Source organism: Pipistrellus hanaki, assembly GCF_964339955.1.
Source record: "Pipistrellus hanaki genome assembly, chromosome: 2".
NCBI classification, from domain to species: Eukaryota; Metazoa; Chordata; class Mammalia; order Chiroptera; family Vespertilionidae; genus Pipistrellus; species Pipistrellus hanaki.
The window spans coordinates 4777589-4805258 of record NC_140504.1 but is presented as its reverse complement, the minus strand read 5'-3'; the positions used below and the strand labels follow the sequence as shown (position 1 = coordinate 4805258).

The following is a 27670-nucleotide window of genomic DNA, read 5'->3' as shown; positions in this document are numbered from 1 at the left end:
TTGAGTGCACTCACTCAGCAAATATTTTCTCAAGCTTCTGTTATGTTCTGGCACTTTGTCAGTTGCACGGAGTAGGTGGGAGAAAAGAAATGGTATTTATTCTCATGGAGCTCTCGCCCTGATGGAGGAGTCAGACACGGACAAAGGAAGGAAGTCGGGTCAACATTGACAATGGAAAAGGTGGCCTCCATTCCAGGCACTGTGACATTTGCCGGGGATATTGTGAAAAATTCAGGAGAGAAAAAAAAACACACCATCAGCTGAGAAGCAGAAAACACTCAATTGGAGACTGCTGATGGCTTCTTTCAGCTGCCAGAGCCCCTCTTGGTTTCAGAGTGTCTCACATGCTGGAGCTAAAAGCTGGGCTCAGAGACCTTACTTTGGTGAGGTCTAAGCCGTACCCCACATTTATTGCATTTTGACTCATTGGTACTCTGACTCAAACTTCCAGTGCCTCAAACCCAGGGTGCTGGCTTTCTGCCCCCCTCTTTGCCTCTTTTCTCCCCATACTCCATCCCAGAGGCGGGCAGTGGAGGGACCAAGGAGAAGACAGAGAAAAGAAGGCAAAGGATTGTACTGGAACAAAACCATTGCCACGATGTGTATTGTAAGTGAAGCAGACTCTGTCTCACATTCTCGCATTTAACGGGAAATAAAAAAGGCGCTGTTAACATGTTTTACGGTGTCACCTGTTGCCGGAATGCTGTCAGTGAATAAGCCTTGCATTGGTTTTTCTCTTCAGCATCATAATTGTGTCTTTCTAAAATTGGCATCACTACAAGTCAACTCAGGAACATGGTCTCTGATTTGCAGACTTTAAAAGTTATCCATCTGGGACACAGTGTGTCATTCTAACGATTTCACAAAACCCTGAAAAAACAAACACACAGCTAGACGCCAGTTAGCGAACAGCATTTTAATTTTCTTTAAGTCTAGCCTTTCAAATACTGAGAGGTGACTCGACATAATGGTAGGGCAAAGCGAACATGACCTTGACTGCTGACTTTTGTCCCGGGGAGCAGGGGCAGCTGCTTGGGCATCCTCTCTGGGCAGGGGAGGAGGCCTGACCCTCAGACACCACAACCTGAGCCGCTCCCCAGTGCCTGTGGCCTCCGGGACATAGCAGCCCAGCCTCAGACTGCGACCCGTCCCGCCAGCCAGTCATGCCCAGCTGCGTTTTGGTTTCCATGACCTGCCCCTGAACGCCAAGACCTGCACAAAAATGCACGTAAAAAAGGAAGAAGATTGACTTTCACCAAGAGAGATGAAAACCTATATCCCAAATGAATAAATCAAACCAAGCGCATGAAGTTGATGTAGAGACCTCTGCATCAGACAACAGGGGGCTTGAGTAAAGGCCTTCCACCTGGAAGGCTGAAAAAAACTTACTGTATCATGAAAACCATATGTGTAGGCGACAGAGAAAAACTTACAGAGAAACCTGGAACTTCACAAGCTAAGCTGGTATGTGTGGATCTGCCATTTCTGCTTCGAGTTTCCCTCGGTCGGAAAAAAAAAATGTTTATTCCAAAAATTTGAAAACTACATCAAATAATCTTACTATACAAATAGACTCCCCAGAGAAACGGGTAATAATAAAAAAAAGAAGTTAAAATACTGGCCAACATGTTCCAAATTTGAGGAAAACTATAAACTCACAGATTCCTTGGGCCCAGGAGACCTAAGCATAAAGTCCATGAAGAAAAACACACCGGGGTGCATCATAACGACATTGCTCCAGACCAATGAGAAAGGGAGAATGTTAGAAATAGCCAGAGAAAGGGACCCATCACACAGAGAGGAACAAAGGGCAAGATGATGAGACACTCCGTCAGAATCAGTGAACATGATGAGGCGGCATCTCTGAAGTTCTGGAAGTAAAGGGTCTGTGAATCCAGAAATCTTTCCAAAATAAAGGTGAAATACTGGCGTTGGGCACACACAGCTGAAAGGCTTGCATTACTAGATATCTCTAGAAAAAATGTCCTGCAATCAGAAGGAAGGACACCTGATGGAGCATACTCAAAGAAGACTAATGAAAAAAGTACAATAGTTAACTACATGGGTAAATAAACCCCATGTTAAATTTAAAATCCTTTAAAAAATAATTAAACAAAATAATAGCAGTGTCTTATCGGGATTGTAACATATGTACAAAGAAAACGAGGACCAGAGCATTAAGGCCCGGATTAGACATAGAAGTACAATATTTTAGGGTTCTCTTATTCTATGGGAAGTGGTATAGCATCAACTGAATAGAAATGATGGTGTTACAGATGGGTACCACAAAAAGCAACCACTGAAATAACCCATCAGGGAGTTATGGCTAACAAACCAACAAAGTAGAAACAGTGGACTCATTAAAAAACAATCCAAAACAAAGAAGAAAAGGAGTGAGAAAAGGAAGTGAAAACAAGGCGGCATCATTTACCTCTACCAAAGGGACAGTTCCCTTTTGAAACGATTCCTATGTGTGTTGATATGTTAATGTTTTGAAATTAATTTCATGCTAGTCTTCTTGCCACATATTTTTCCAATAAATGACTAAAATGTTAAGAGATCTGGATAATCCTAGAAAGTCAAAGATTTAGAAAATCCAGACCTTGAAGATCTTCCTGGACCAACACCTTCATTTCAAATTGGAGGACAATGAACCACTCGGGAAGTAAGCCCTTCCCGTATCTACAGGGCTGGCATGAGGGGTAACCTGTGTGAGACACATGGATGTCTCCTTGTCCCGGACACAGAGGTCTTCCACGGACATGGCGTGGATTTGTGTAGCTTTACCCGAGCCTGTGCTGAGTGCTTTATCCACAATCTCAAGTCATTACAACCATCCCTTGTGGTAGATGTTTTCATCTAAATCCCTAGTATGTAGCTGGCAAGAGTGGTAGGGCTCAACTTTGAACCCAGTCACTTCATCCATGCAATCCCTTTGAGCACTTTCCGGGAGCCTCCTATTGTGGGTTCGGGCAGGCTCCCTCATCAGTGTCCTTCCCTCCATGATGGACAGCCAGGCCATTGTTTCCCAAACTGCTTTACAACTGTTATTAACATGTCATTCATGAAGAGTTCTTTTAATTGTTGTATAGTTTTCAAGGATTTCCAGGAGAGATTGCCTTCCTTGGATTTTAAAATTCTCTTTATAGTCTGAAATTTTGTTCTTGGTCCTCAAAGAACACAGAGAGCCATTTTCTATCATCATGATTTCACTTAGATGCTACTTCCCACCCTGAGCTGCCTTTGGGGAGATGAACTCTGTTTAGGTGTACCCTTGCCCTTTTGTCTTTGGGTAACTTATTGTTAATGAATGAACATCCTTAAGACGGCAAATGTAGCTTGTTTAAATTTCCCCCCCCCCCAATAAATCTCTCTGATGAAATTTTTAAAAAATATATTTTATTGATTTTTTACAGAGAGGAAGAGAGAGAGAGATAGAGAGTTAGAAACATTGATGAGAGAGAATCATCGATCAGCTGCCTCTTGCACACCCCCTACTGGGGATGTGCCTGCAACCAAGGTACATGCCCTTGACCGGAATCGAACCCAGGACCTTTCAGTCTGCAGTCCGATGCTCTATCCATTGAGCCAAACCGGTTTCAGCTAATGCAATTCCTATGCATGAGATACAGATTATACGTCCGGATGAGATGATCTCAGAAGGAGGTGGTCTCTCTGTGTTACCGGTCCCCTTCCTGTCTTGCAGTTTTACGGGAGCCCTATACAGTCCGTGTGGAGGACCAGAAAACCATGAGAGGCAATGTCGCGGTCTTCAAGTGCATTATCCCCTCCTCGGTGGAGGCGTACATCACCGTCGTCTCATGGGAGAAAGACACTGTTTCACTCATCTCAGGTAGGCTCCCTTCTCCCGGGTGTCTCTCACACCGAGTGGGGCCTCTTCCCAAGCGCTCATCGTAATGGAGAACGAGTGTACTTAAGGCTGATGCTGTTTCGCCAGTAAATGCGGCATCAGCGTCTCATCTTGGTTTACGTGGCTCGAATCAGATATTCTTCAGTGATTGACTGAACGGATCAAAATTAGTTATTTGCACGATACGCTATAGGTGGTGTTTTATGAGAAAATCGTGTTTTTATTTATGCAGCTGGAAATAGGGAGGTAGGATTATCGTGTCTGTGAGAGGCCTCGGTGGTACATTGAGGACGGATAGTCTGAAATGGAAAACTAGAAAATGAAGCTCTGATTTTCCGCCGTTTTGACCCTATCGGAAGTCTTTGAGTGATGTGGTGTCTCTGGCCTCATTCTTGAAGATTCTAGCTGGAATATCTACCCAGCACTGAAATATGTCTATTTGCATATAAGTAATTTCTTGGCTTATTTTGGTGTCCACCAATGAGACAGTGGAAATCTGGCTTCTAAGAAGGAGGGGTACTTCTTCCATGGCGGCTTTTGAGTTGAGTCCTTGTTCCATACTACTTACCTGGAAAGGCCATGTGGGCACGAGCCTCAGTTTCCTGGTTTGCACATGGTTGGAGGATGACTGTTGGCTGATTTTGGCTAACAGCTGTGTTGGGCACTGAATGTGGTACAATGGGTTATAAACAATTGCTCTCCTTTATGTCATATATATGTATGCACATTTGTGCATACACATTTGAATGTAATCCTTGAATACTGTCAAAATTTTGACAATTTACAAAGAGAAGAAATTGGAACTAAACTCTCATGGTGACAAAGCATTTCTGTTTATCAGCATATTGACCTGCTAGACAATATAGGTTACTATATGAGAACAATGAAAAACATCAAATCATTAAAAAGTCCAAATCAAAAATTAAATCTTTGGCCTTTAAAGTATATCACAGTAAACTAGAATGTAAGAGATGTTTCAGCATTTCTTAATATCATCTTTACAGTGAATTTGAAGTTCCTCGCACTTCATTGAACAATAAATGTTGATTCATCATCCTATTTGGTAGAGTATGACGGACATACTACACTTAAGAACTGAAAACCATTGCAATAATCAGGATAGATACTCACCTGTGTACTTCTGTTTGCTAATTTTGCTTGTTAATGGTTCTAATTGCTTCTCTTTAGAGGTTGTTTTGGTTTCTTGGAGGCAGATGGGGAGATTATATGTAACAAGTTCATCTGGCTGAGCCCAGAGTCAGATCCTGTGGGGTCAGGGAGGGGGAGTTTGGGCAATATTTGCAATCTCCCACACTCGGGGGTCTACGCTGATGGAGTCTCCACCATCTTATAAGAGCCACCTATCAACCTCAGAGTCTGCCTTGGAGGGGCAAGAGAGCAAAGAGAGTGCAAACTGCCTCTACCTGTTTCTACGTGGAGCTGACATACACCATTTTCTATTCATACTTAAAAGAGTGAAGCAAAACCCATGGTCATGTCTGACTTCAATGGGACATGTTCCTGGAAGGAGAGAATACCTGGAAATCTGGGTGAGAAATCAAAGTATTTACCACGAGGTGTTATACATCTATATAGTTATCTATAGATAGATCTTGTATAGGTTTTGTGTAGGTTTTTATAATATAATGTATGTGTTTATATGTTTCTTAGACACCTTAGTTAGTGCTACACACATATGCAGGTTCTGTCTTTCTGTGATCTATCAATATATGAATACACTCTTTTTTCTTAAAACACAAACCTAATTAAATAAAATGTAAGGGATTTTATACCAAGTGAGTGGATAGGTGACACGTGCAGATACAGAGGTGACACGTGCTGATAGGGACTGGTGACCCATGGCCACTCCTCAGTCAGGCATGGGAGCTTCATCCATGGGCAACATTTAAAAAATAACAACATGCATCATGGATAAGCCCCTGGCTTTTCTCCTTTCACAAAAATATCCAGAAAACGGACCTAGTACATGCTTTCATCTCATTTGGAATACATTAATAGCAAGTTTTCATTTGTTTGTAAGTAAGCCATTTAATCAAACACAGGATATTCTCAAGAGGCTCCACATGGCAGAGATAGATGGATAGGTAGATTGCTGATAGATAATTGAGAGATAGATGATGATGATAGATAGATAGATAGATAGATAGATAGATAGATAGATAGATAGAGACAGACGGAGATTGAGACAGAGAGTGAGAATGCAAGCTATTTTCAGTCTCAGGTAGTTGAGTCTGAGAACAGGGCCCCAAATCAATATAATGAGCTGCACTCAGGAAGCCTGGAAATTCAACCTTCTACTGTGACCTGCTATGGCTATCAGCCTTTTACAGCGAGCCTGCCAAAACACCCAGGGAAGGAGGTGATGAAGGCTCGGGAGATTGCAAATGGTAAAAACCACTGGTGGTCACAGTAAATAAAGCACTTTGGGCTGGTTTAGGTGGGGAAGGATTACTTTTCTCTCTGTGGCCAGGACCCCAAGTGTGGCAGGGAGGCAGGGAGGCCTAGAGGACAAGCCTGGCTGGGACCTCCCTCCTCTGGGCCCCAAGGGCTGAGTGGTTGGCGAGGCGCTTGTATTCATTTTACTTTGTTTTTGGAGGACTTACACTCTCTAATTTCAGAGTTTATGGTAAAGCAGCGGTAATCAAGACCACGTTATATTGGTGCAGAGATGAGCCTGCTGATCCGCGGATCAGAGTGGGAAGTCTAGAAGGAAATCACACCCATGGCCAATTGACTTTCTTACTGGCGTATAATTTACACGCAGTGTTATATTCATTCCAGGTGCGCAGCCAAGTGATTCAATTTATATACTTTACGATGTGATCACTGTCACTCTACATATTTATTACAACACTATTGACAATATTCCCTGTGCTGTATATTACATCCCCATGACTTATTTGTTTTATAATTATAAGTTTGTATATCTCAATTCCCTTCACCATTTTTTTCCCTTCCCACCACTACTCTTCACTTTGACAGCCGTTGGTTTGTTCTCTATCTGTATGAGTCTCTGTGTAGGTTTTTAATTCAGGTTATATATATATATATATATATATATATATATATATATATATATATATATTTAAGTATGTGTGTGTTCATATGTTTCTTAGACACCTTTAATTAGTGCTATACTCTTATGAAAGCATAAGATTTTGTCTTTGACTTATTTCACTTTGCACAATACCCTTTCGGTTCATCCATATTGTTGCAGAGGGCAAGATTTCATTCATGTTTATGGCTGAGTAATATTCCAATGTGTATATGCACCATGTATTTGTCCCTTTATCTATTGGTGGACACTTAGGTTGCTTTCATATCTTGACTATCGTAAAGAATGCTGCAGTGAGCATGGCGATACAAATGCCTGTTTGAATTAGTGGTGCTGTTTTCTTTGTATGAATTCCCAGAGTGGGATTGCTGGGTCTGACTGTAGGGGGTGACCTTGAACAGCACAGAGGTCCCAGAAACCAAGGGGCTTTTTCTGAGTTAGCTGTGAGCTCCAGGAGAGACATCCTTGATTCCGTGTGCACAGCAAATGGTTGGGAAAAGGTTAAGTGTGTCTGTTTCGTAAAGAAATTGATGAGCCCAGTAACTCTTTGTTGAACTAATTTAGATTGAGTCATTGGCATTGTCTATCAACCTACCTCTCTCTTCCTGGTATTCTGAGACATCCAGCCTCCCATGAGTCAGGCTGGGACACTTCCATTAGTTCTTAAGAAAGCAATGGGCTAAATGAGCCGGGAACACCAGCCTGGGTAAGTATTCTACGGCAGTAGGTGGAGAGGCGGGTGGAGGGCTGGTTGTGGTGCACAGGAGGTTCTTGGCTGCTGCTTCCTCTCAGGCTCCTGACAGGAAGCTGCCTTCGCAGGGTGAGAGCTGCCTGCACAGGCAGAGCTGGCCCACCTGCCTTGGGATGTCTGGCTCCACCCCTGGGTCCTGGGTCCTGGGTCCTGAGCAGCTTGTGGGAGGCCAGAGCAGCAAAGGCCCGTGTTAATGGCTGAGCATTGACGCATACAGATGTTGTGGGCTCTTTGGAAATCTCGGCCAAGGTAAATGAGTGCTTGTCGTCCAGGAATTCCTTTTTAATTACAAAAATTAAAATGGTGTATTCCTATAAAAAGAAGTGAAACAGTTTCCATCGGCATGTCTTACTACATTTCACCATTCATCTTTGATGAGAAAATAAATGACAGGGTCATGTTCTTATAGGGAGAGAAGTACCTATCAGGTGTCTGTCTTGGTTGCCATGTGAACCGCAGTTTCAGTAGCCATTCCAGCAGCTGCTCTCATTAGCTTATTGCACAGTAGGCCACTCATTGATTGCTTCCCAGGGCAGGTTGAACTTGACCTGACTCTAGACTCAGGAATCAAGTGGTGCCTCCTTGTCATCATGAAGTCATGAGTTCACTGATATTAAGAACGTAAGTCTGTTCATTTTAAATGACCTTTGAGAAGGTTGCTATGGTCAGCATGTTTGTGTCCCCTCAAAATATACATGTTGAAGCCCTACTCCCCTCCCCCAACAATGTGATGGTATTTGGAGATGGAGCCTTTGGGAAGTGATTAAGATTATATTAGGTGAAGATGGGTCCCTCATGATGGGATCAGTGTCCTTAGGAGAAGAGACACCAGAGTTCTATCTACCAGGTGAGGACACTTGAGAAGGCTGCTGTCTACAACCCAGAAGAGGGCTGTCACCAGATCCCACCATGCTGGCACCCTGACCTTGAACTTCCACCCTCCAGAAACTGTCAAAAAATAAATGTCTGTTGTTGAAGCCCCCAGTATGTATTTTGTTACAGCAGCCCAAGCTAGGACAGGCCTAAAGGTAGGATTGCTGTGATTTCCCAGGGAAGGGGAGGCTCCTAAGGTCTGATGCTGTCTTCCTATCTATCTGCATTTTGCTACCTATCTGTGCCCTTCCTCTATGCCCTTCCCCTGGGCCCTTAGCCTGGGCTACCAGGTACCACGTGGTTAACCTTCACTCTCAGACTCTGGAACAATGGACAATAGGCTTGAAAATGTGTATTACAGGGAAAGTTGTACACTGCCATCTAAGGTCCCAAATTTTGATCATAGATCCTGACTTACTGCCTTCATCCCTAACTGAAATGAGCCAGGACAATGAGCCATGATGTTTATACTCATTTTAAAGACATCCTTACTACTTCCCCAAGCCAATCTGAGAGCCTCGTCAATATCAGCATATGAATGTTGTCCAGTAAAAAGGTAGTATTGTAGTTTGGGTAGGCCTGTGCCTTGGGAGGTTTTGCTGTGGAGATGGAGGCGTAAGACCCAATCATGGAAAAGAACAATGACAACAGCTTCATGTTTGGGTTCCACGCTTTGGCCTGGTGCGAGTTTCTTCCTGATTAGGGAGGCCAGCAATGGGAGAACCCAGCATCCCGTGTCTGTTTTTGCTGATAAAATTCTGAGGCTCTCACTGGGGGGTTAGCCACATTAACATCAAAGACACAGCCCAAGGGCAACTGGATTTGAAAAGATGGAGAAATCAAACATTGTACCCTTCCCAGGGAATCTGCCTCCCTCTTCAGCCCTGGCCCGATTTCCGTCCCAATTTCCCCCATCAGAACACCTCCATTAGTGACAAGTCAAGGAGGATCTTACCTCTTAAGATCAATGAGTTCAAGTCCTCGGATGCTTTTCTTCTTCGTGTTTTGGGTAAAAGAAGCATCTCCTGCACACCTTAAATATCAAAGGACATAGCCTAGCACTTCACATGAGACGCTTGTTGGAGTCTTGGATGCCGAGTTTGGGTCTGGCCATCCTAGATAAGGCAGGGCCTGTGCTTTAGAAGCATTCCCCTCCCCCCGCCCCATGGAGAGGGCTTGCTCTTAGGGAGCCCCAGGGAGAGATCACTGTGCTGTGAGGGTGAGAGGGCTGTCACAGGCGCATGGGCAAGATGCTTCGGAAGACACACCCTCAAATGATTTTCTGGGGAGGGAGATGTCCATCCAGAAAAGCCTATTAGCATTTGAGGATTAGGAATAAATGCATCATAGATACAGTCGACCCAGTTGGGCGAGGTTTTCCTTAAGCACACCTTGCAGACTTAGACTGAGAGCAGATTGAATGGGTCGACTGTCTTTTGGAGGGGGCGGGCACAGCTCTTGGGGCAGCATGGTATGCCGTGGTGGGTGTGTCAACGTATGTGTGCTGTGTGACTGTGACACAGGGCGCTGCGAGCCCATGCTTCCTCTTCCTAAGGCACTTATATTTTAATTTTATTCCTAGCCACTGAGCATTCTCAAGGCAAACTACCCAGGTTGCTATGGCGATAAGGCCCAGTGCAGTCCTCAAGGTGCTGATGAGTAAAGGGAATCTGATCAACATCAACATGACTTAAGGTGCAGACCTGTAGTCACGGGTTTAAAAGGACTAGGAGTGGCAGAATTAGAGAAAAATTTGTGACACTCACTAAAAACAAATTGGTAGAACAAATGAAAACTGGAACAGATCATCTTCCTTCCTCCCTCCCTCCCTCCCTCTATTTATTCCATCCATGTTGCTATCTGGTTCTCTCTCTCTCTCTCTCTCTCTCTCTCTCTCTCTCTCTCTCTCTCTCTCTCCAGCAAATACAAGGCACATTTCCACCACTGGAAATTGCTCTCAGCACAGGAGGTAGGCAGCAACTGGAATCCAAAGGAAGAACGATGCAGTCTGTGCTGTTTTTGAGGAGTGAGGTAACTGAAAGATATATAGGTGACAACATAAGTTTACAGTCATTTAAATGGAAAAAGACATGCAGGTCATGGTTCTTACAGGAGCTTTATTAATCCAGAATGTGACAATGGCCCAATAAACCTACTTTGCCCACTCCTCTATATTCCACACAAAAGTTCACAGGAAGGGAGGGTCTTGGTCTCTCTCTTTTTTTAAAAAAAAGCCACTAATTGATCACAATTTTACCAGTTAAGTCTGTTGCTCGCTAATCTCGTTTTAACGTGTTACTCCACTGCCACCTGGAAGTAATTAAAAACTGGGTTGTTTATGGATCTGGAGGAAATTCTTCATGACACCGAGAATAAAGGTCATGTTAGATGAGTGGCTCCTCAGTTATTCCAAAAATAACCCACTAACGAGGTCCTGAAAGATCAGAGGAAGCAGAAGTCTACCAGGTGTCAGCCTTCTCACAATCACAAACTGCATTGTAGATGACAGGGGTTCCCCGCCAAAATCTGTTTTGACTTCCGATTCGCTGGGACAGAAAGACACACACATTGCCACAGGCATCTTAACATAACAATTTAAAAAAAGAAAACAACAAAAAACAACCCCAGAAAAATGTGATGACAGATATAACTGGAGGATCTCAGGAGAGCCGTGTGTGTGTGTGTGTGTGTGTGTGTGTGCGCGCACACACACACACAAACCACCCCATCTTCTATGAAATGAAGGTCAACTTAAAACACTCCTTGATTTCCCACTCCACGTGTTACCAGGAGAATAGGACTCCTAAGTGCGGCTCTAGCACAGATTGGCCACGTGTCTCTGGAAAGTGCTTCCCCCCGCCTCATGTGGATGAAAGATGGTTGTGCTGGTTCCCCTCACAACCAAATGACAGGAAGTGAAGATTCCATTTGTCAAGCCAGTGACTGTCCAGGTCATGTTTCCCCTCTTCCAGGGGATCTCACAGACCTTCTACGTTGTGTGTATGTGAAGGGTTTGGGGGTCACCGGGAGCATGCCCAGGACTCGGCACACAGTTGTGCTCATGGCGGGGATTTGTTACAGGGAAGGAACACAGAGCGAGTCAGCAAAGGGAACACGTGATGGGAGGAGAAATCCAGGGGAACCAGGCACACTCCTCCAAGCGTCTCCCCGTGGCGTCACACAGGAAACAGCCCCCAGCAAGGAGCAGTGGCAGCCAATGTGAAATGCTACCTACATGAGGCTCAGTAAAGACTTGATGCCTATGGGTGTAATTGGGGGGTGGTCACACAGGCACCCTCTGACTGTCATGTACATCAGTTCCAGATTTCCAGGAGGAGGGCAGGTGTCCAGCAAAAACAGTATTGTCTGCACTATGCAGTATTTAGGCACAATGACTTGCAAACAGGTCTTTCTAGGGAGAGGAGTCCCAGACCTACTATGTGAACCCTTTCTTGTATAATGGTTTCCTCAATGATGATGGCTCATTTTTTCACTCATTCAACTCACATTTTCAATATGTCCAGCATGAAATACTGGAGAGAGCAAGGGAATGAGACACTGTATACTTTGAGGACTTCATCCCCTCATGTCCAGATTTTCCCAGCCTTCAGTTAGAGCTCACCCCAAATTCCTTTAACATCCCCAGACAATTGACCCGATTCTTTCTTTGCTTCACCTAAATGTCAATCTAGTTTTATGTTCAGCTAGGAGGGACCTTCTGCCTGCGCTCCTCTCTCTCTCTATGACATTTGGTTCTTTCTAGGCACAGGAAACAGATGGTCAGCCAAGTCAATCAGATATAATCTGGACCCACGTGCATTTTCTGGTCTCTTGTTCATCTGTGAACTCTCATAGCAGGAAAGTTGGAGAGGATAACAGGGCCATTCACAAAATAATACCAGGCAGTGATAACAATAACATTGTAACATTGTTAATGTTATCATTGTCATCAAGCTAAAATCAGATATCATGAATCAAAATTTGCGTAGGCAATGTGCCATCCAATAAGAAGGCAGAACCCAATATTTACAAACATAAACCTTTAACAGGAAGATTTTAATATAAACATTAAATTATAAACATAAAGAATAAGAGACCAGCATGGAATCAAAGTCAAGATTTGAGATAAACATGGACTATAGGGGGATCCTGACGCTTCCATTGCCCTGGGCTGGACCAAGTGGAGGAGAGTCCCTCCTCACAAGGTGGGTTGGTGGCTGGAGCTCCGGAAAATCACCAACCAGAGTCGCAATGACTGTCAGCCTTTTGTGGCTTTGCTGCTAGGCAGATGGGACAGGGGACAAAGCTCTGAGCACCCTAGATTTCCTCCCTCCTCAGTAACCTATCACCAGTAGAATTGCCAGTCCAGCCTAAAGGGCATTGCTAGGGATTGGTGCACTGACCATTCCCGCCAATTAATTGTAACTGGCCCTTCACTATTTCTCCAGATCTTTTTATATTTTATGGATTCCTTTCGTATTGTTGAAGGTGGCTCGGCCAAGCCCCTCCTCAGAGTCTTAAGTTCCCTGTTCCCAGCCTCTCCTTGATCTACTCTCTAGTCTTCTAAAGATTATATCATTTTGTATTGTGGGTTTGAGATCTGCTCTCTCAGCTCTCCCTCCTCCCTCAAACATTGGGGATATGTTCATGTTTCTTCTCACAGGGTGAGACTTCCTCTTTCCTTCCAGCCAATGCCATTGTCATGATTTCCGGAGTTTTCTGGGACCTTGTTTCAAGTTTCTCCTCTTGCCTCTAGCATCATCTCTTGAATGATCACCATGTTTCTTCTGACACAGGTGCTCATGTCCTCCGATTTTAAAGAAACTTTCCCTTCATCAAATTTTGTATGACTGTGTGTTTTTCATTCTCTCTGGTGTTTGTTGTTGTTGTTCCTGGAACATTTTTAAAACGAATAATCTATACCAGTGGTCGGCAAACTACGGCTCTTTGGCCCCTGGAGTGTGGCTCTTCCACAAACTACCACGGCCTGGGTGAGTCTATTTTGAAGAAGTGGCATTAGAAGAAATTTAAATTTTAAAAATTAGGCTCTCAAAAGAAATTTCAGCTGAAACCAGTTTGGCTTAGTGGATAGAGTGTCGGCCTGCGGACTCAAGGGTCCCAGGTTCGATTACAGTCAAGGGCATGTACCTTGGTTGTGGGCACATCCTTAGTAGGGGGTGTGCAGGAGGCAGCTGGTTGATGTCTCTTTCTCTCATCGATGTTTCTAACTATCTCTCTCCCTTCCTCTCTGTAAAAAATCAATAAAATATATTTTTTAAAAAAGAAATTTCAATCGTACTGTTGATATTTGGCTCTGTTGGTGAATGATTTTGCTGACCACTGGTCTATACCCACTACTATTCCTAACCTCTCCTGATTTGGGTTAGGCCTCTTTCATTCTACTTAAACTTAAAATTTCAAGGTCACCCAGGACTTCCTAATGTCAAATGCCAATGCTGTCTCCTGGTGCCAGTTCTCTCTGACCTTCTTGAAGAATGCACAAAGTGACCTTCCTCCTGCGCCAGTTGCCTTCCTTGGGGTGACAAACTATACTACATTGTCCTGGTTGACTTTTTCTTCTCTGAGCATTTATCCACCGAACTCTTTCCTTATCTTTCTTTCTTTCTTTCTTTCTTTCTTTCTTTCTTTCTTTCATATATTTTTTTGATTTTTCAGAGAGGAAAGGAGAGGAATAGAGAGTTAGAAACATCGATGAGAGAGAAACATTGACCAGCTGCCTCCTGCACAACCCCCACTGGGGGTGTGCCCGCAACCAATGTACATGCCCTTGACTGGAATCGAACCTGGGACCTTCCAGTCCGCAGACCAATGCTCTATCCACTCAGCCAAACCGGTTTTGGCATCTTTTCTTTCTTGCTTAGAACTGTCAGTAACCCCAAAACTCAGTCTCCGCTCCCTTTTTTCATCAGTTTCCACTTTCTCTGTTGGTCATTTCAACCCTTTCCCAGGGCTTCATCCATCACTTCTATGGAGATGATTCTAACTCTGGACCTGTCTTCTCTCTTTGGCTTATTTGTTCCCCACTGCCTCCTCCAACCAAATACAAATTTGCCTTTGCATTATTCATTTTTTAGATAGTATTCATTCGTTTCCAAAATGTCACACATTAGGTGGTAAACAACACTTTAAAACAGCACCTTGAACCCAACCTTAAAATAACAAACGTACTACATTGCAGATCCAGAGGCTGGAAGTCCAAGATCAGGACATCAGCTGTGCCACGATTTCTCTGAAGACTCGAGGGGAGAACTCAGTCCATGCCTCTCTCCTAGCTCCTTGTGGTTCCAGCAATCCTGGGTGTTCCTTAGCGTGAAGAAGCGTCACTCTAACCACTGCTGCTGTTGTCACCTGACCATCTTCCCTCTGGGCCTGTCTCTGTGTCTCACCTTCACTTCTTACAAGGACACCAGTCATCTTGGATTCAGGGCCCACCTTACTCTTATGATCTCATCTTAACTAATTACATCTACAGTGACCCCATTTTCAATTCAGGTCACACCAGGAGGTGCTGGGAGGAGCAATTGATTCAGGGAGGACACTCTTCAACCCCACACGTTAACATTTTTTCCCAATTCCTCTTTTACCCTCTCTCACACATATTATATGTCTTTCCAGCTCCTGCTTTACACACGAGAGCTGATAAATGAGTATAAATGAGATCCTTAAATTAAAAAAAAACAATTTTTAAAGGAAGAAAACAAAAAGCAGAAATCCTTGGCCAGAGTACAGATATCTTGGCAAGAAGTATGGATACTCCTGTGCTCTGTTAGTCCTGCCCCAGTTGCATTCGAATGCCAACTGGCAACCATACCATCAGCTGCCTGTCCCTCTGCTGATGTAACCCACCCTGTGTCAGACTGGGCAGGGCCAGGATGGGGACAGAATCAACATGGTCCATAGCCAAGACACCAGGGATTATAGGCAAACTGCTTGGCTTGCATTTTCATGCCATGGACTGAATTGTGACCTCTACCCAGATTCAAAAGCCTTAACCACCAATGTGACTGCATTTGCAGATAGGGTTTTTCAGTGGTCCTTTAGGCTCGATGTGATTGTTAAGTATTGGCCACTCATCTGATAGGAATAGAGACATAGTAGTGCGAGCACACAGCAAGGAATAAAGTGAGATCTCCCCAGAACCTGACCATTTTGGCACCCTACTCTTGGACTTCCAGCTCCAGAGCTGTGAGCAAATAAATGTCCATTGTGTAAGCCATCCAGTCCGTGGCATTTTGTTGTGCAGCCCTAGCTAACTCATAGAGGTGATATGCACGTCAACTCACTTTCTGAATCTAATCTGCCACTTCTGAGCTCCTCATGTCATATTGTTCCCCTGCCCAGCTTTCTGGGTTACACTGACGCATTACCATCTGACAGATGATAGGAAGCCAGCCGACGATACTGTGAGCACGCACATGTCTGATAAATGCTGCTATTTTCTTGTTCAGTAGATGATGGGGCATCTGAATCCTGCATTTTCCTCCTTTAAAGGAAAGAGGGACAGAGTGTTCCTGGTGCCCAGGACTCCATGGCTTAAAAACAAATAAATTGATTTTTTTTTTTACATGTGGAGTTCGTTATGGAGCAACATGAGAAGAAATTCTGTTTAAGAAGCTGTTGCTCAAGTGTGAGATGTAGTTCAGGAGTCATGGAGCACGTTGACCCAAATCCTACAATTTCCATACGAGAACATTAGTGTGCTACTGAACTCACATTCTGTTGGATTTTATAACATAAGCAACTCTTTATTTACTTTATCAAATGTTTACTCTTCTTTTTTTAAAAAAAAAAACACACATATTATTGATTTTTTTTTTTTTTTTTTACAGAGAGGAAGGGAGAGATATAGAGTTAGAAACATCAATGGGAGAGAGTCATCAATCAGCTGCCTCTTGCACACTCCCTACTGGGGATGTGCCCGCAACCAAGGTACACGCCTTTGACTGGAATCGAACCCGGGGCCCTTCAGTCTGCAGGCTGACGCTCTATCCACTGAGCCAAACCGGTTTCGGCAAATGTTTACTTTTCTTAAATAGATCATATAAAATGGGCCACGAAGTAGATAGGATGGAAGGGTCTTATTTTTTGTCTTAAACAACAGATAGATCAGCATATGTTTGCAGGAAAAGCTAGCACAGCGTGTCAAGTTATATCTCTCAATTTGGCAACAGCCTCATAGGCAGTTACTCATGGGCCCCCCTGTACAGATGAGAAATCTTAGGCACCGAGAGTTTCAGCAACTTGTCCAAGGTCCTGTTTTGCAATTTTCACTCTCTAGTAGAGATTTTTTTCTTTTGAAAAAACTTTTTTTTCAGTTTCCCACAGTGTAAATGCCTTAGAGCCAACAAAAATTGTCAACTGTATGACATGCAAATTACAACAGCCCTAACGTGAGAGTAGGGATATATTTAAGCAAGAAAATAATTTTTGATTTATGGTATGATCCAAGCTAGTATGACCTTCTGGACATTTGACATATTTAGGGCAGTTAATTGTGGTTTCAGGACAATATGCCTCATGTTTTTTTTTGTGTTTTTTTTTTTTGAAACAGTATTGCAGAACTAGAGGAAAATCAAAAGAGTTGAGATCATTTAGGATTAAAATAATTTAATTTTCATTTAAAGCCATCTCTTCCCATTGACCTCAAGTATAGCACGATGCTTGTCACATAGTAGGAACTTATATTTAATTGAATACATGTTGAATGAGGAACTTTCCCATCAAAATGGTGGTGCTGTTTTCCTTTAAATTACTTTTAGTGTGTTAAAAGATGCTTTCCCTTTCCTGTATTTTTCCTGCTATTGCACAGTGCACCCTCTCCCGTCTCCTCCAGTGCAGAGCACCTGGGCAGGCCAATCGGAGGCAGCCGGGATTTTATGGTGGACTTCACAATAGGACGCTGTTCGAGGGAAAGAGATGTTCCAGATCCCCAAGATTTGCTAGCCCTGAAGCCAATGCTACCTCCTTTGCTTTTCATAAAATAGGTTTATTGTTAAAACCTCCTTACAGTTCCATGCTGCAGCCTTCTTTAAAACATGGCACTGACTATGGGCAGGTGTATAAGTTGATGGAAATCCTTATATGCCAAGACCTTTAAGGGCATTGTATAGCATTTCCCTTATGTACTGGATTCACAGCCTCATGCCTGTGCCTGGAAATGTACTTTTCTCATTCATCGAGAAAACACACACACACACACACACACACACACACACACATATGTGCACGCACACACTCAGTAAATACAGTCAACTATACTTACGGTGCTGTGTGTGGTGTGCCTGTTTCCACTAGGGATCAGTGTGCTGCACCTAACAATGGTAGAATTTCTGGGATAGAGCACTGAGCATCCTTCTGACCTTCACGGTGGAGTCCTGGAAAGGTCACGTGGGGGGCAGCAGGAATGGCAGGTGCGTAGCCTGTGGGCTCACCCACGTGACCCTGGGTGAGGATGGGGATGTTGCCTAGAGTATCCACCGGTCTCTATCCTGGGATCAGACTGCCTGGGAGGATGAGCTCAGGGATGAAGAAAGAGTCCCCTGGGCAGCGGGTGGCAGAGTGAGGGCACGGCCTGTTGCTGTTGTGTTGCTCTGGGAAGTGAAAGTCCCTTCGTGACTGTCTTTAATACTTGCTCTGCATCAGGCATTGTTTTAAACGTTGCCATTTGTCAGTATCTGACCCGTTGGTTTCCAAGGGCACTGGCTTGCTGTGTTGAAGAAACTGTGGAGACGGGAGGGGTGGTTTTTACTACTGATTTAAAAGCAGTTTATTAAAAATTGCACTTCTCAAAATGAATCATTTCGAAGTAGACTTACAATTCTGAGTTTTGACGTTTTAGTTCCGTGTACAATATGTATAATGCATTTTGATGCAAGCAATTTCTATATATGTGGGAATGAAAAAATATATACCCGTATATATTCCTTTATAGGTGGGAATGTCCTTAGATGAATGTTTCTTGATGACCACTGGTGGTCTGTGAGGTCCGAAAGGTTGGCGATCACTGGGTAGACCAACTGCGGTTCATACCATGTGAAATGCTCTGATAAAGGTGCTGGGAGTGTCTTTTTCAGACTAAGTTTCATATGGAAGACCTCACCCTTTTCCTGACCTCCTGTTCAACCTTGCTTCCTTTGCTCCTTTGTGATGGGCACATTTTCCCCCTTGCTGTGCCCATTGAACTGTGCCAGTCACTTTCACTGCCATTGTTCTGGTACCAGGGAAAGTAAGGGGATTTATAAAAAGCCACGTTCACACTACAGATGGTATCAGGGAAGAAAGGCTATTCGGCGTGTCCCTCGCCCTAATTAGATGGTGACATTTTTAGTTCTTGGCATTGTTTTCTGTTTGAATCGAACCCTCTCATCGGGAAAGCCAAATGAACTTGAGATTGACGAGGGCCATTTCCCAGAAGGGAAGGTGGCCGGCTCCAGCCCTCCAAGGAAAGTCAGCGCAGGGGCCATCTGGACGCCCGTGACCTGTTTCCACAGCTCCAATTCCCCAGCTGAGCCATTTGCTTTCAAAAAATTATTCTGGGATTCAAAATTTTAGAACATTGCCCATATGACACATTCCCACCACCAGTGATGGAATCTTGAAGAAAAGGGTATCTCAGCCTGGGGGGAAATTTTGAATGACCCACAAACAATTACTCAGCGCCCAGGAACTTGGCCTTGCCATTGTTTGCTTTCAGTCCATGTCCCGATCTGTCCCAGTTACTCCCTCTTCTGCTGAGTCCTCGCTGTCCTCCCGCTGTGGATAGAAAAATATCCCCGCCTATGTCTCAACTGATTTCTCTTCTGCCGAATTGCCTCAGTGGAGAGAACGGAAACTCCCAGTGCTGGCCGGGACTCCCTGGCTCTGCCCGAGAGGTGTCCATGCCACTCCGAAGTCCATGTCAGATGTGAGGTCAGAGCCTCGGGCTTCTCCAAGGCCTGATGGGTGACTTCCGCTGGAATCCTCGAGTGACTTGTTTGCCATCTTGAACGTGTGGATCCAGGTGGATTTTTCTCAGTCTCTTCTTGTTCTTTGTTTACTGGGTTTGATCTGTTGACATGAAAGATGACTACATATATGTCCCTCCTGTCTTCTATCAAAATTACCAGAATGTTTATTTTAAATTTCATATTAAGATTTTTTAAAAATATATGTTATTGATTTATTACAGAGAAGAAGGGAGAGAGATCGAGAGCTAGAAATGTCGATGAGAGAGAAACATCGACCAGCTGCCTCTTGCACACCCCCTACCAGGGATGTACCCGCAACCAATGTACATGCCCTTGACTGGAATTGAACCTGGGACCTCTCAGTCTGCAGACCGACGCTCTACCACTGAGCCAAACCGGTTTTGGCCATATTGAGATTTTTAAAAAGAAATCTTTGGTAGGTGTTAAGTGCATGCATAATTGTCCATTAAAGAGAAAGAATGAAGCAAGAAAACTGCTTTTATGTACTTAAAATATTCATTGATCACACATTCATCGCAGATAATAACAAATTGTAAGCCTATTTGCAGTACATAGGAAAAAAAAATACAAATACCCATTGTTGCTTCTATTGTAAATCCGGGATCTATGACTAGGCTACTTTTTTTAATAGTGACTTGATTGATTGATTATTTCTCTGTGCCTTGTGAAGTGGTCATTCTGAAGGAGAGTAGAAGGCCTATGGACATATGACGGATATTTCTGGGGCCTAGCGACATGTGACTGAGGGTGTTTTGGAGGGTCTGGTAAACGGAGGTGGCAAGAGTGCCAAACATGTAAAAACCCCGTGTAACAGCAGGGCCATTCACAATAGTGAAAGTCAGAACCTAACATGAAGGTTCTGGAAAATTCTTTGTGTACATCACATTATTATATTGATAATACCTAGGATGTAAAATCCAGTCTTATAGAGAATTTTGTTTATTAGTAACTGTCACATGTAACCAGAATTTAAAAACTGGAGGAAAATGAGCATTTTTAATGCACCGTGTCCTATGATTTAAATTTGATTTACTTACCTTTAGATCGCAAGTCCTCTCCTAAAAGAATTGGATAAGACAGAAACTATCAATTAGGGACAGTCATGTGAATTCAGTTACAGAATTCAATAAGAAGAACTGGGCACTAGACGGAAATAAAAGAAAGCCAGAAGAAAAGCGAAAAGCAAATAGGCCACACGAAGCCGTCAGTTCTGTGCACCAGTATTCCCCCTGACAGCTGCATGATTAATTCAAAGATGTATTGATTTTTTCTTCTTCTCTGCTCTAGCCTGCTGATATGCTTTTGTAGACGTGGACATGTTTGTGTGGATCAAACCAATCTGATAGTCAAAAGTGTGCTACCAGATCGGTCCCCGTGGTCTGGAACAAACATTTTATACCGAGTCCTTATCAGCAGTCACTGAACACGAGAGAGACCCATTAACACACCTCCTATGCCATGCCGTGCAATGAGTTCAGGGACTCCAGACTACATCAAAGGCAACTGGAATCATGTGCTTTAATCAATGTGCACTTTGTATGTTTATGTATGTGTAAATCTTGGGGTCAGACTTGTGGCTTTTTCACTCTTAATGACAAATAGTAACCAAAATTTAGTTCTTAAAAAGATACCTTGAAGCTCTCTGGGATTTGCTTCAAATGAATCCAGCGTATGGGGGCAGCGTGCAGCAAGACCTGATCCATGTTGACATGGGTGATGGACACTTGGAGGTTCATTATCCTCGTTTTCCTCTTCTGTGTACATTGAAAATACTGTATAATGAAAAGCGGAGGAAACACGCCTATATAAAAAACCACAGTATTTTTTTATGCGAATCTTCAGAGTACACAGTTAAACATGAACAACTGGCACATCTTCAAACCAGGACCAGGCAGATTATGAATGTCAGGTTTTAAAAATTAATGATACATCCTGTGGCGTGTTGTTTTCCTGCTGGTTATGAGCTCTGAAACTCTGGGGCAAGACTAGAACCATGAAGAAGATTGTTCTTCTTTACACTCAGTGATGCTCCTCCAAGTTGGGATGGTTTCCGCCAGCATTTCCCAAGCTGAAATGCTGGAAAGGTTAAGTGAAGAGGAAAGAGGTCATGTGGATTATGGTTACCAAAAAAAAATTAGGACCTGGCCTATGTGGCTCAGTAGTTGAGCATTGACCCATGAACCAAGAGGTCACCGATTAGATTCCCTGTCAGGGCACATGCTTGGGTTTCAGGCTCATATCCCCAGTAGGAGGCATGCAGGATGCAGCCGATTGATGATGTTTCTATCTCTCCATCCCTCTCCTTCCTCTCTCTCCTAAAATCATTAAAAACATATTTTTAAAAATTTCGGAATGGACGTATTAAAAAATAACAACACAGTGCTTTACCAAAGGACCATGCCTGTGGTAAAGCAATTTTTATTTTCATTTGTTTTTCTCTCTCAAGACCATCCATGATGCTCCTTATAAGACAATTTGGGAAATACTATGTTAGAATTTAAGGCAACTAGAGCTGATTTACATAAAAAATGGTGTTTTTTTTTTAAGTCTTAGGTTCACTGGCTAATGATTAAGAATGAGCTAGATGTTTTCACAGACAGGCACTGTTTATAAATAGAGAAACCTGAAATTTCTATTTTCCTAGACTCTAGTTCATAGATGTTATGGGTTTTGTTGGATTCGGATTTTATTTTCTAAAAATAATGCTTTATTGGCATTATTTTTATCCTCACCACTATAAAGCAAGACACCACCATGGCCAGCTCGAGTGACCATGTGTAGAGTGGGAGGAAAGGATGGAGCAGCAAGAGGAAACCAGCCTGTGTGGGTCCGCAGGTGGGACCAAGACCTCCAGGAGGCATGAGCGTGGAGAAGGAAGCTGAGAGGTGGCAGGGCCTTCTCAGTTGAGGAGTTTGGGTCTTTGTAGGGATAATAGAAAACTGCAGAATACTGGGCAGCAGGGAACCACGTGACCCTGGTTGCTATTTGGAGAGCAGTGGGGAGTGGGAGCAAATGCATCAGCGAATGAGTAGCTGGGAGACATGGTGGAGACTTGACGGGAGCTGCAGACATGAGGACAGATTTGGGAAATGCTTGGGGAAGGTTTGGTACATTGGCTGACAGGTTGAGTGTGATAGTGAGAGAAAGATGGTTATCAAGGATGACTCAGATTTTTGGCTTAGAGAATTTAGTAGGTGGTGGTCCTATTAGTAGGTAGAAGCACATTATTTTTTTAACTAGAGGTCCGATGCATGAAATTCGTGCAAGAGCACGCCTTCCTTCCCCCAGCTGCTAGCACTGGCTTCCCTCTGGCACCTGTGACCCTGGTTTCCTTTGTAGCCCTGGCTTCATCTGGAAGGTTGTCTGGAAGGGTGTCTGGTCTAATCAGCATATTATGCTTTTATTATTACGATGTTATCAAATAAAGTGAATAGCCTATATAGGCAGAGACCTATTAGAAAATCTCCTCTTGGCATTGGTGAGAAAGGAATGTCCTGTCTCAAGCTCTAAAAATATCTTCCTAAGGCTGGTTTTGCATCTTTCACAAGAGACTGCCTCCTAGCTTTGCTCACCTGTTTTTCTCGCTTCTGTTTCACCCTGGGCTTTATCTGATGCGCTCTTACTCTGCCTCAACTCTGGCTTCAATTGCGATCTCAGTGACCAATTTTAGGTTAAACCAAATTAAGGAAAGCGAATGGTTTAGGCAATTGAGACAAAAAGTGATGGTGGGCTCTTCTCAACTGCCCCACCCTGACGACTCTGGGTCCCAGTTGACACCTCAGTTAGTCACTCTTTAATTTTGCTTCATCTATTTAAGCTACATGTAAAGAGCACATTCTACTCTTTACTGTGAATGAGGCTTCTTGGAGAAATGCCAACTTAGGTTCTCCTCGCTCTTCTGTATTTAATGTTTATCGAGCATCCAAGCTGTCTTTAATTGACCTTTATAAGTTTAAACTATGTTCTACTCTGCCAGTAGTCACCCCTTCCTCATTCTTGTTTAGTGTGTGGAGACTTTATTTTTATCCAGGCTACTCTCAGCCAATTCTTCTTTAGAAGAAATTCTTCCAACCACTTCCTGTAAATTTGACAATTTTCAATCTTGGGTCATTTTCTCTGCTCGCTTTGATCTTTCTCCAAATACTTCTCCATCAAGGACAGTGCCTAACTTTTCTTCTGAAATCAACTGGTGAGGAAAATGAACTTCTATATCTCTTCAAGAAAGTAAATGTGGTCAGACTACAATTGATTTTCTCAGGAGAAATTCATGTGGTCATGTTACTAATTAAAACATGGATATAAATCGCATCCTTTTCAACGTGATCCATGCTTTTGTATTGCAGCAATGTTCTTCATTTCTTTTTAGTTTTAATTTTTACATTGGGATTTTCCCCCTAATAGAATAGCAATATTATTTGATGAAGACCAACTATTTTCTTTTGTACAAGTTGCTTGAAAAAATATAGATTTGACTTGTCTTTTATTTGTTATAATTGCTTTTGTTTTAAGACAATGGTGAATCACCTATGCAAAAGCAATTAGAAACTCTTTTTTTTTTTTTTTTTAGAAGAATGAAATTTGAACCCACGTGTTCACAGTAGCATTATTCACAATAGCCAAAAGGTAGAAATATCCCAAATGTTATAGACAGGAGACTGAATAAACAATGTGGTATATACATGCTAGAGAATATTATTTCTTAAAAAGAGAAAGAAAATTGTGACACATGCTACAACATGGATGAACCTTAGGGACATTATGCCGAGTGAAATAAGCCAATCACAAAAAGACAAGTGATTCTACTTGTGTGAGGTACCTAGAGTAATCAGCTTCCTAGACATGGAGAATGAATGGTGGGGGGCAGGGAAGGGTGGGGAAGGCAAGTAGGGAGTTGTTATTTAATAGATATAGAGTTTCAGGTTTATAAACAATAAATTCTGGACATTGGTTGCACAATAATTTGAATATACCCAACACTTCTGAATTGTATTCTTAAAAATGGTTATAATAAGTTTAATATTATATGCTTTTTTTTTTTTACCAGAGTTTTAAAAATTATTGCATTTCCCCCTTTAAATGGGAAAATTGGTTTTGTTCACAGATAAAGACCTTAGATGAATTAACTTTAAATATTTTCATATGTGTAACATTGTATTTTAGATACAGCTTCAAAAATCATCATAAGAATTATTTTGTCCTAGTAATTTTTTCAAAGAATAAATGGTTGATGGTTTTGAATTTGGATAGTTTTTTTTTTTTTTTAAATATAGCCATATGTTTAAAAAAAAGTCATCTCTTAGAAAATAAAAAACAAGTAAATTGTAGACTCTAAAACTGTAGTAAAATTTGGAGGAAAAAATTACGGTGATTTTTTTATCAGTCTTCATTTTCTTTACCACTGTGGTTGCCTGAATGATATATAACTGGAATATAAGCTACAAGAAAGAAGAATCTGTTTGATCAGTTTGTTCATGTTTAAAGAGTAGCTGACACCTTGTGCACACTCAATGGGTATTTGTTTAATGCATGCGCATGGAAGGTGTCTGTGTACTAATTGCCAGGTGGGCATGCTGTATGTACAAGAGTGCTTCCAGATACACAGAACTTCCATGTGTCTGCTTATCACATACCACATATCAGTGAGCTTTTGCTTACTGAGTATTTTGTATCTTAGAGTAAATAATTTAAGCAGATCATACAGATGAAAACAGTGGAAGACTGAAAGGTGGAGAAATTTTTTTCATCATTTCAAAGTAAATGAATAAAAGAGTTGTCCTCTATTCAGGACACTAAATTCTGCAATAAATATTTAGTGAGCACCTACTATGTGCATGCCCAGTACTTGGCTTTGTGAATATGGAGATAAATAAGGGAGAAACATAGTCCCTTCACTCAAGGAAGGAATTTACAATCCAGTGTGTATTGGAAGGGAGGAGCAGACATTACTACTTTCTGACCTTAAGAGTGTCCACACTCTACCACACCCCTCTCTTCTTAGCTCCAGTGTTTGAACTTGGCCTTTCTTCTTTCCCAGTGACCATCTTCTGGTGGGGTTCTCCTAAAGGAAGAAGGGAGAGTCCTTTGGCAGCTCCTGGTAGACTGGAATGACCTATGTCTTATAGAGAACTTGTTCCAAAGCTGTTGGTTCTGACAATGATGTGATCGGCAGCCTAACTGTACCACAGACTATTAATTCAGAAGATAAAATGTGACCTTCTACTGTCCTAGAACAGTGTTCCTTAAATTTCTCTGACACATACATCACCCAGGGTTCCAATAGGTTCTGATTCAGTAGTTCAGGATGGGGCCTGGGGCTTTGCATTTCTCACCAGCTCCCAGGGGTTGCAGAATCTGCTAATCCAAGGGCCACACTGCGAGTGGCAAGCCTGAGGCCCATGGTCCTAGTGTTCATGATAGCCACCTGTGTGGTTTGCACAAACACAGGTGCCCTATTCTCAGAGCTTCGCTCTCATTGGCCTGGGCTTGGCCCGCATCCCTATTTTACAAAGGTGTCCACGTGAGTCTATTGTGCTACTGGTGCTGAAGACCCCTGCTCCGGACAAGCATGGCAGGCACTGGTCTGTCTCCCTGTAACCGAATCCACTGATGTGATTTGGTGCGTACCAGCGTCTTTTAGGGATGCAAGGAGGATTGGGGAAATCATCATGATAGCACCCAGCACAGGATCTAGAGTTCCGACGTGTTTGCTGGGAGTGAATGACATGACAGATGACATTCAGACGCTGTATATTATGGTGAGTGACTTCATCCAGGGCACTCCCCAAGGCCTAATCCCTGTGGTCTACCCAGGCTGCTTATGTGATTTTAGGTTCTAACCCTCTGTGCACAATAAGTACTTTTTTTGTTTTGTTTGTTTATCAAAAGTACTTGGGTATTTTAATGAGCTTCCCTCCAAGTTGCCAGGACACAGGCCCCACCAGCACCTTTCATCCTCTCCTCGGCTCTTCTGCTGAAAACCTTGGCCTTCACAATGACAGGCTGCTGTGGGGGCTTTCCCTTCCCCAGAACATTGTGGTAGCCCGATCGCACCACCTCAGTGATAGGAGCAGTGCCAGTCCTGCTTTTGGCAGCAATTACCCTTGTCTGCTCACTGACCAGGGTCCACAGTGTGTCAAGGTTGACCGTTGGGCAGAAGCTCTGGTTCCTCTTCAAGTGGTAATGCCTCATACCCCCTTTCCTGAAGTAACCTGGGTGATATTTGTAGAAGTTGATCCTGTGATGATTCAAGCCACCAGCATTACCTTGTCCCCCACCCTGTCCCCACCACCATGCTTCCTGTGCTTGCTGATGCGGCCGTGGTCGTGGCTCATGTGGCCCCGAAGTTTTCGGGTCTTCCTCAGTCTGGATGGCATGTCAGTGGCCGAGCTGTGAGAGCCCCAATCAGTACATTGAAAAAATAAAAATAACTCAACAGAAAGATTGTAAATAATGGAAATCTCAGCATTGTAGTTGTATTGCCTCAGATGTTTGTTTGCTATATGGTTTGCATTTATTTACCAAGCAAGAAACTTCTGCTCAAAGAAATCGACCCAGTTTTGGGAAGTAGAGTTGAATATCTTCCATTTTCATGTTGTCTTTTGTCCCTGTTCACCCTCTAAGCCAGTGTTTTTCAACCTTTTTTGGGCAAAGGCACACTTGTTTCATGAAAAAAATCACGAGGCACACCACCATTAGAAAATGTTAAAAAATTTAACTCTGTGCCTATATTGACTATATATAAAGTAATTCTCTTAAATAGGAATCAAATAAACACAAAGAAAGTATTTTATAATTACTTTATTATGAAATATTAAGTAAACAAAATAGTGAAAAATTATAAAATTCTTGTCTTGTCTGCACCTACGGCACACCAGGCAACATGTGCCGCGGAACAGCGGTTGAAAAACGCTGCTGTAAGCAGAGCTCCTGCCTGCCACAGAGATAGAGTTTCCGGTCCTCCCCACCTTCGCCCTCCCCCACCTTTCTGTGTAGTGTGAGGATATTCCACTTTGATAGGCAAATCTGTGGTCATTAACTATTTCACAATCTGAACTTCACTAAATGAAGCAAATCAACACCCTTTTCATCTCTCCAATGAAAAGTCCGACTTC

At 42.9% G+C, this 27670-nt stretch overlaps 1 protein-coding gene and 1 pseudogene across 2 annotated transcripts in view; one reads left to right on the top strand and one right to left on the bottom strand.

Moving 5' to 3' along the window:
* Window positions 1-27670, top strand: part of DSCAM (DS cell adhesion molecule) — a 392588-nt gene that overhangs the window by 71889 nt on the left and 293029 nt on the right. The window contains exon 3 of the mRNA XM_084873582.1: window positions 3707-3853. Within this exon, the coding sequence (XP_084729708.1) occupies window positions 3707-3853 (147 nt within the window). The remainder of the gene's footprint in view (window positions 1-3706; window positions 3854-27670) is intronic.
* LOC311617341 (large ribosomal subunit protein uL15-like) lies at window positions 26457-26932 on the bottom strand (annotated as a pseudogene). Its single transcript has one exon. The product of its transcript is annotated as a large ribosomal subunit protein uL15-like (transcript).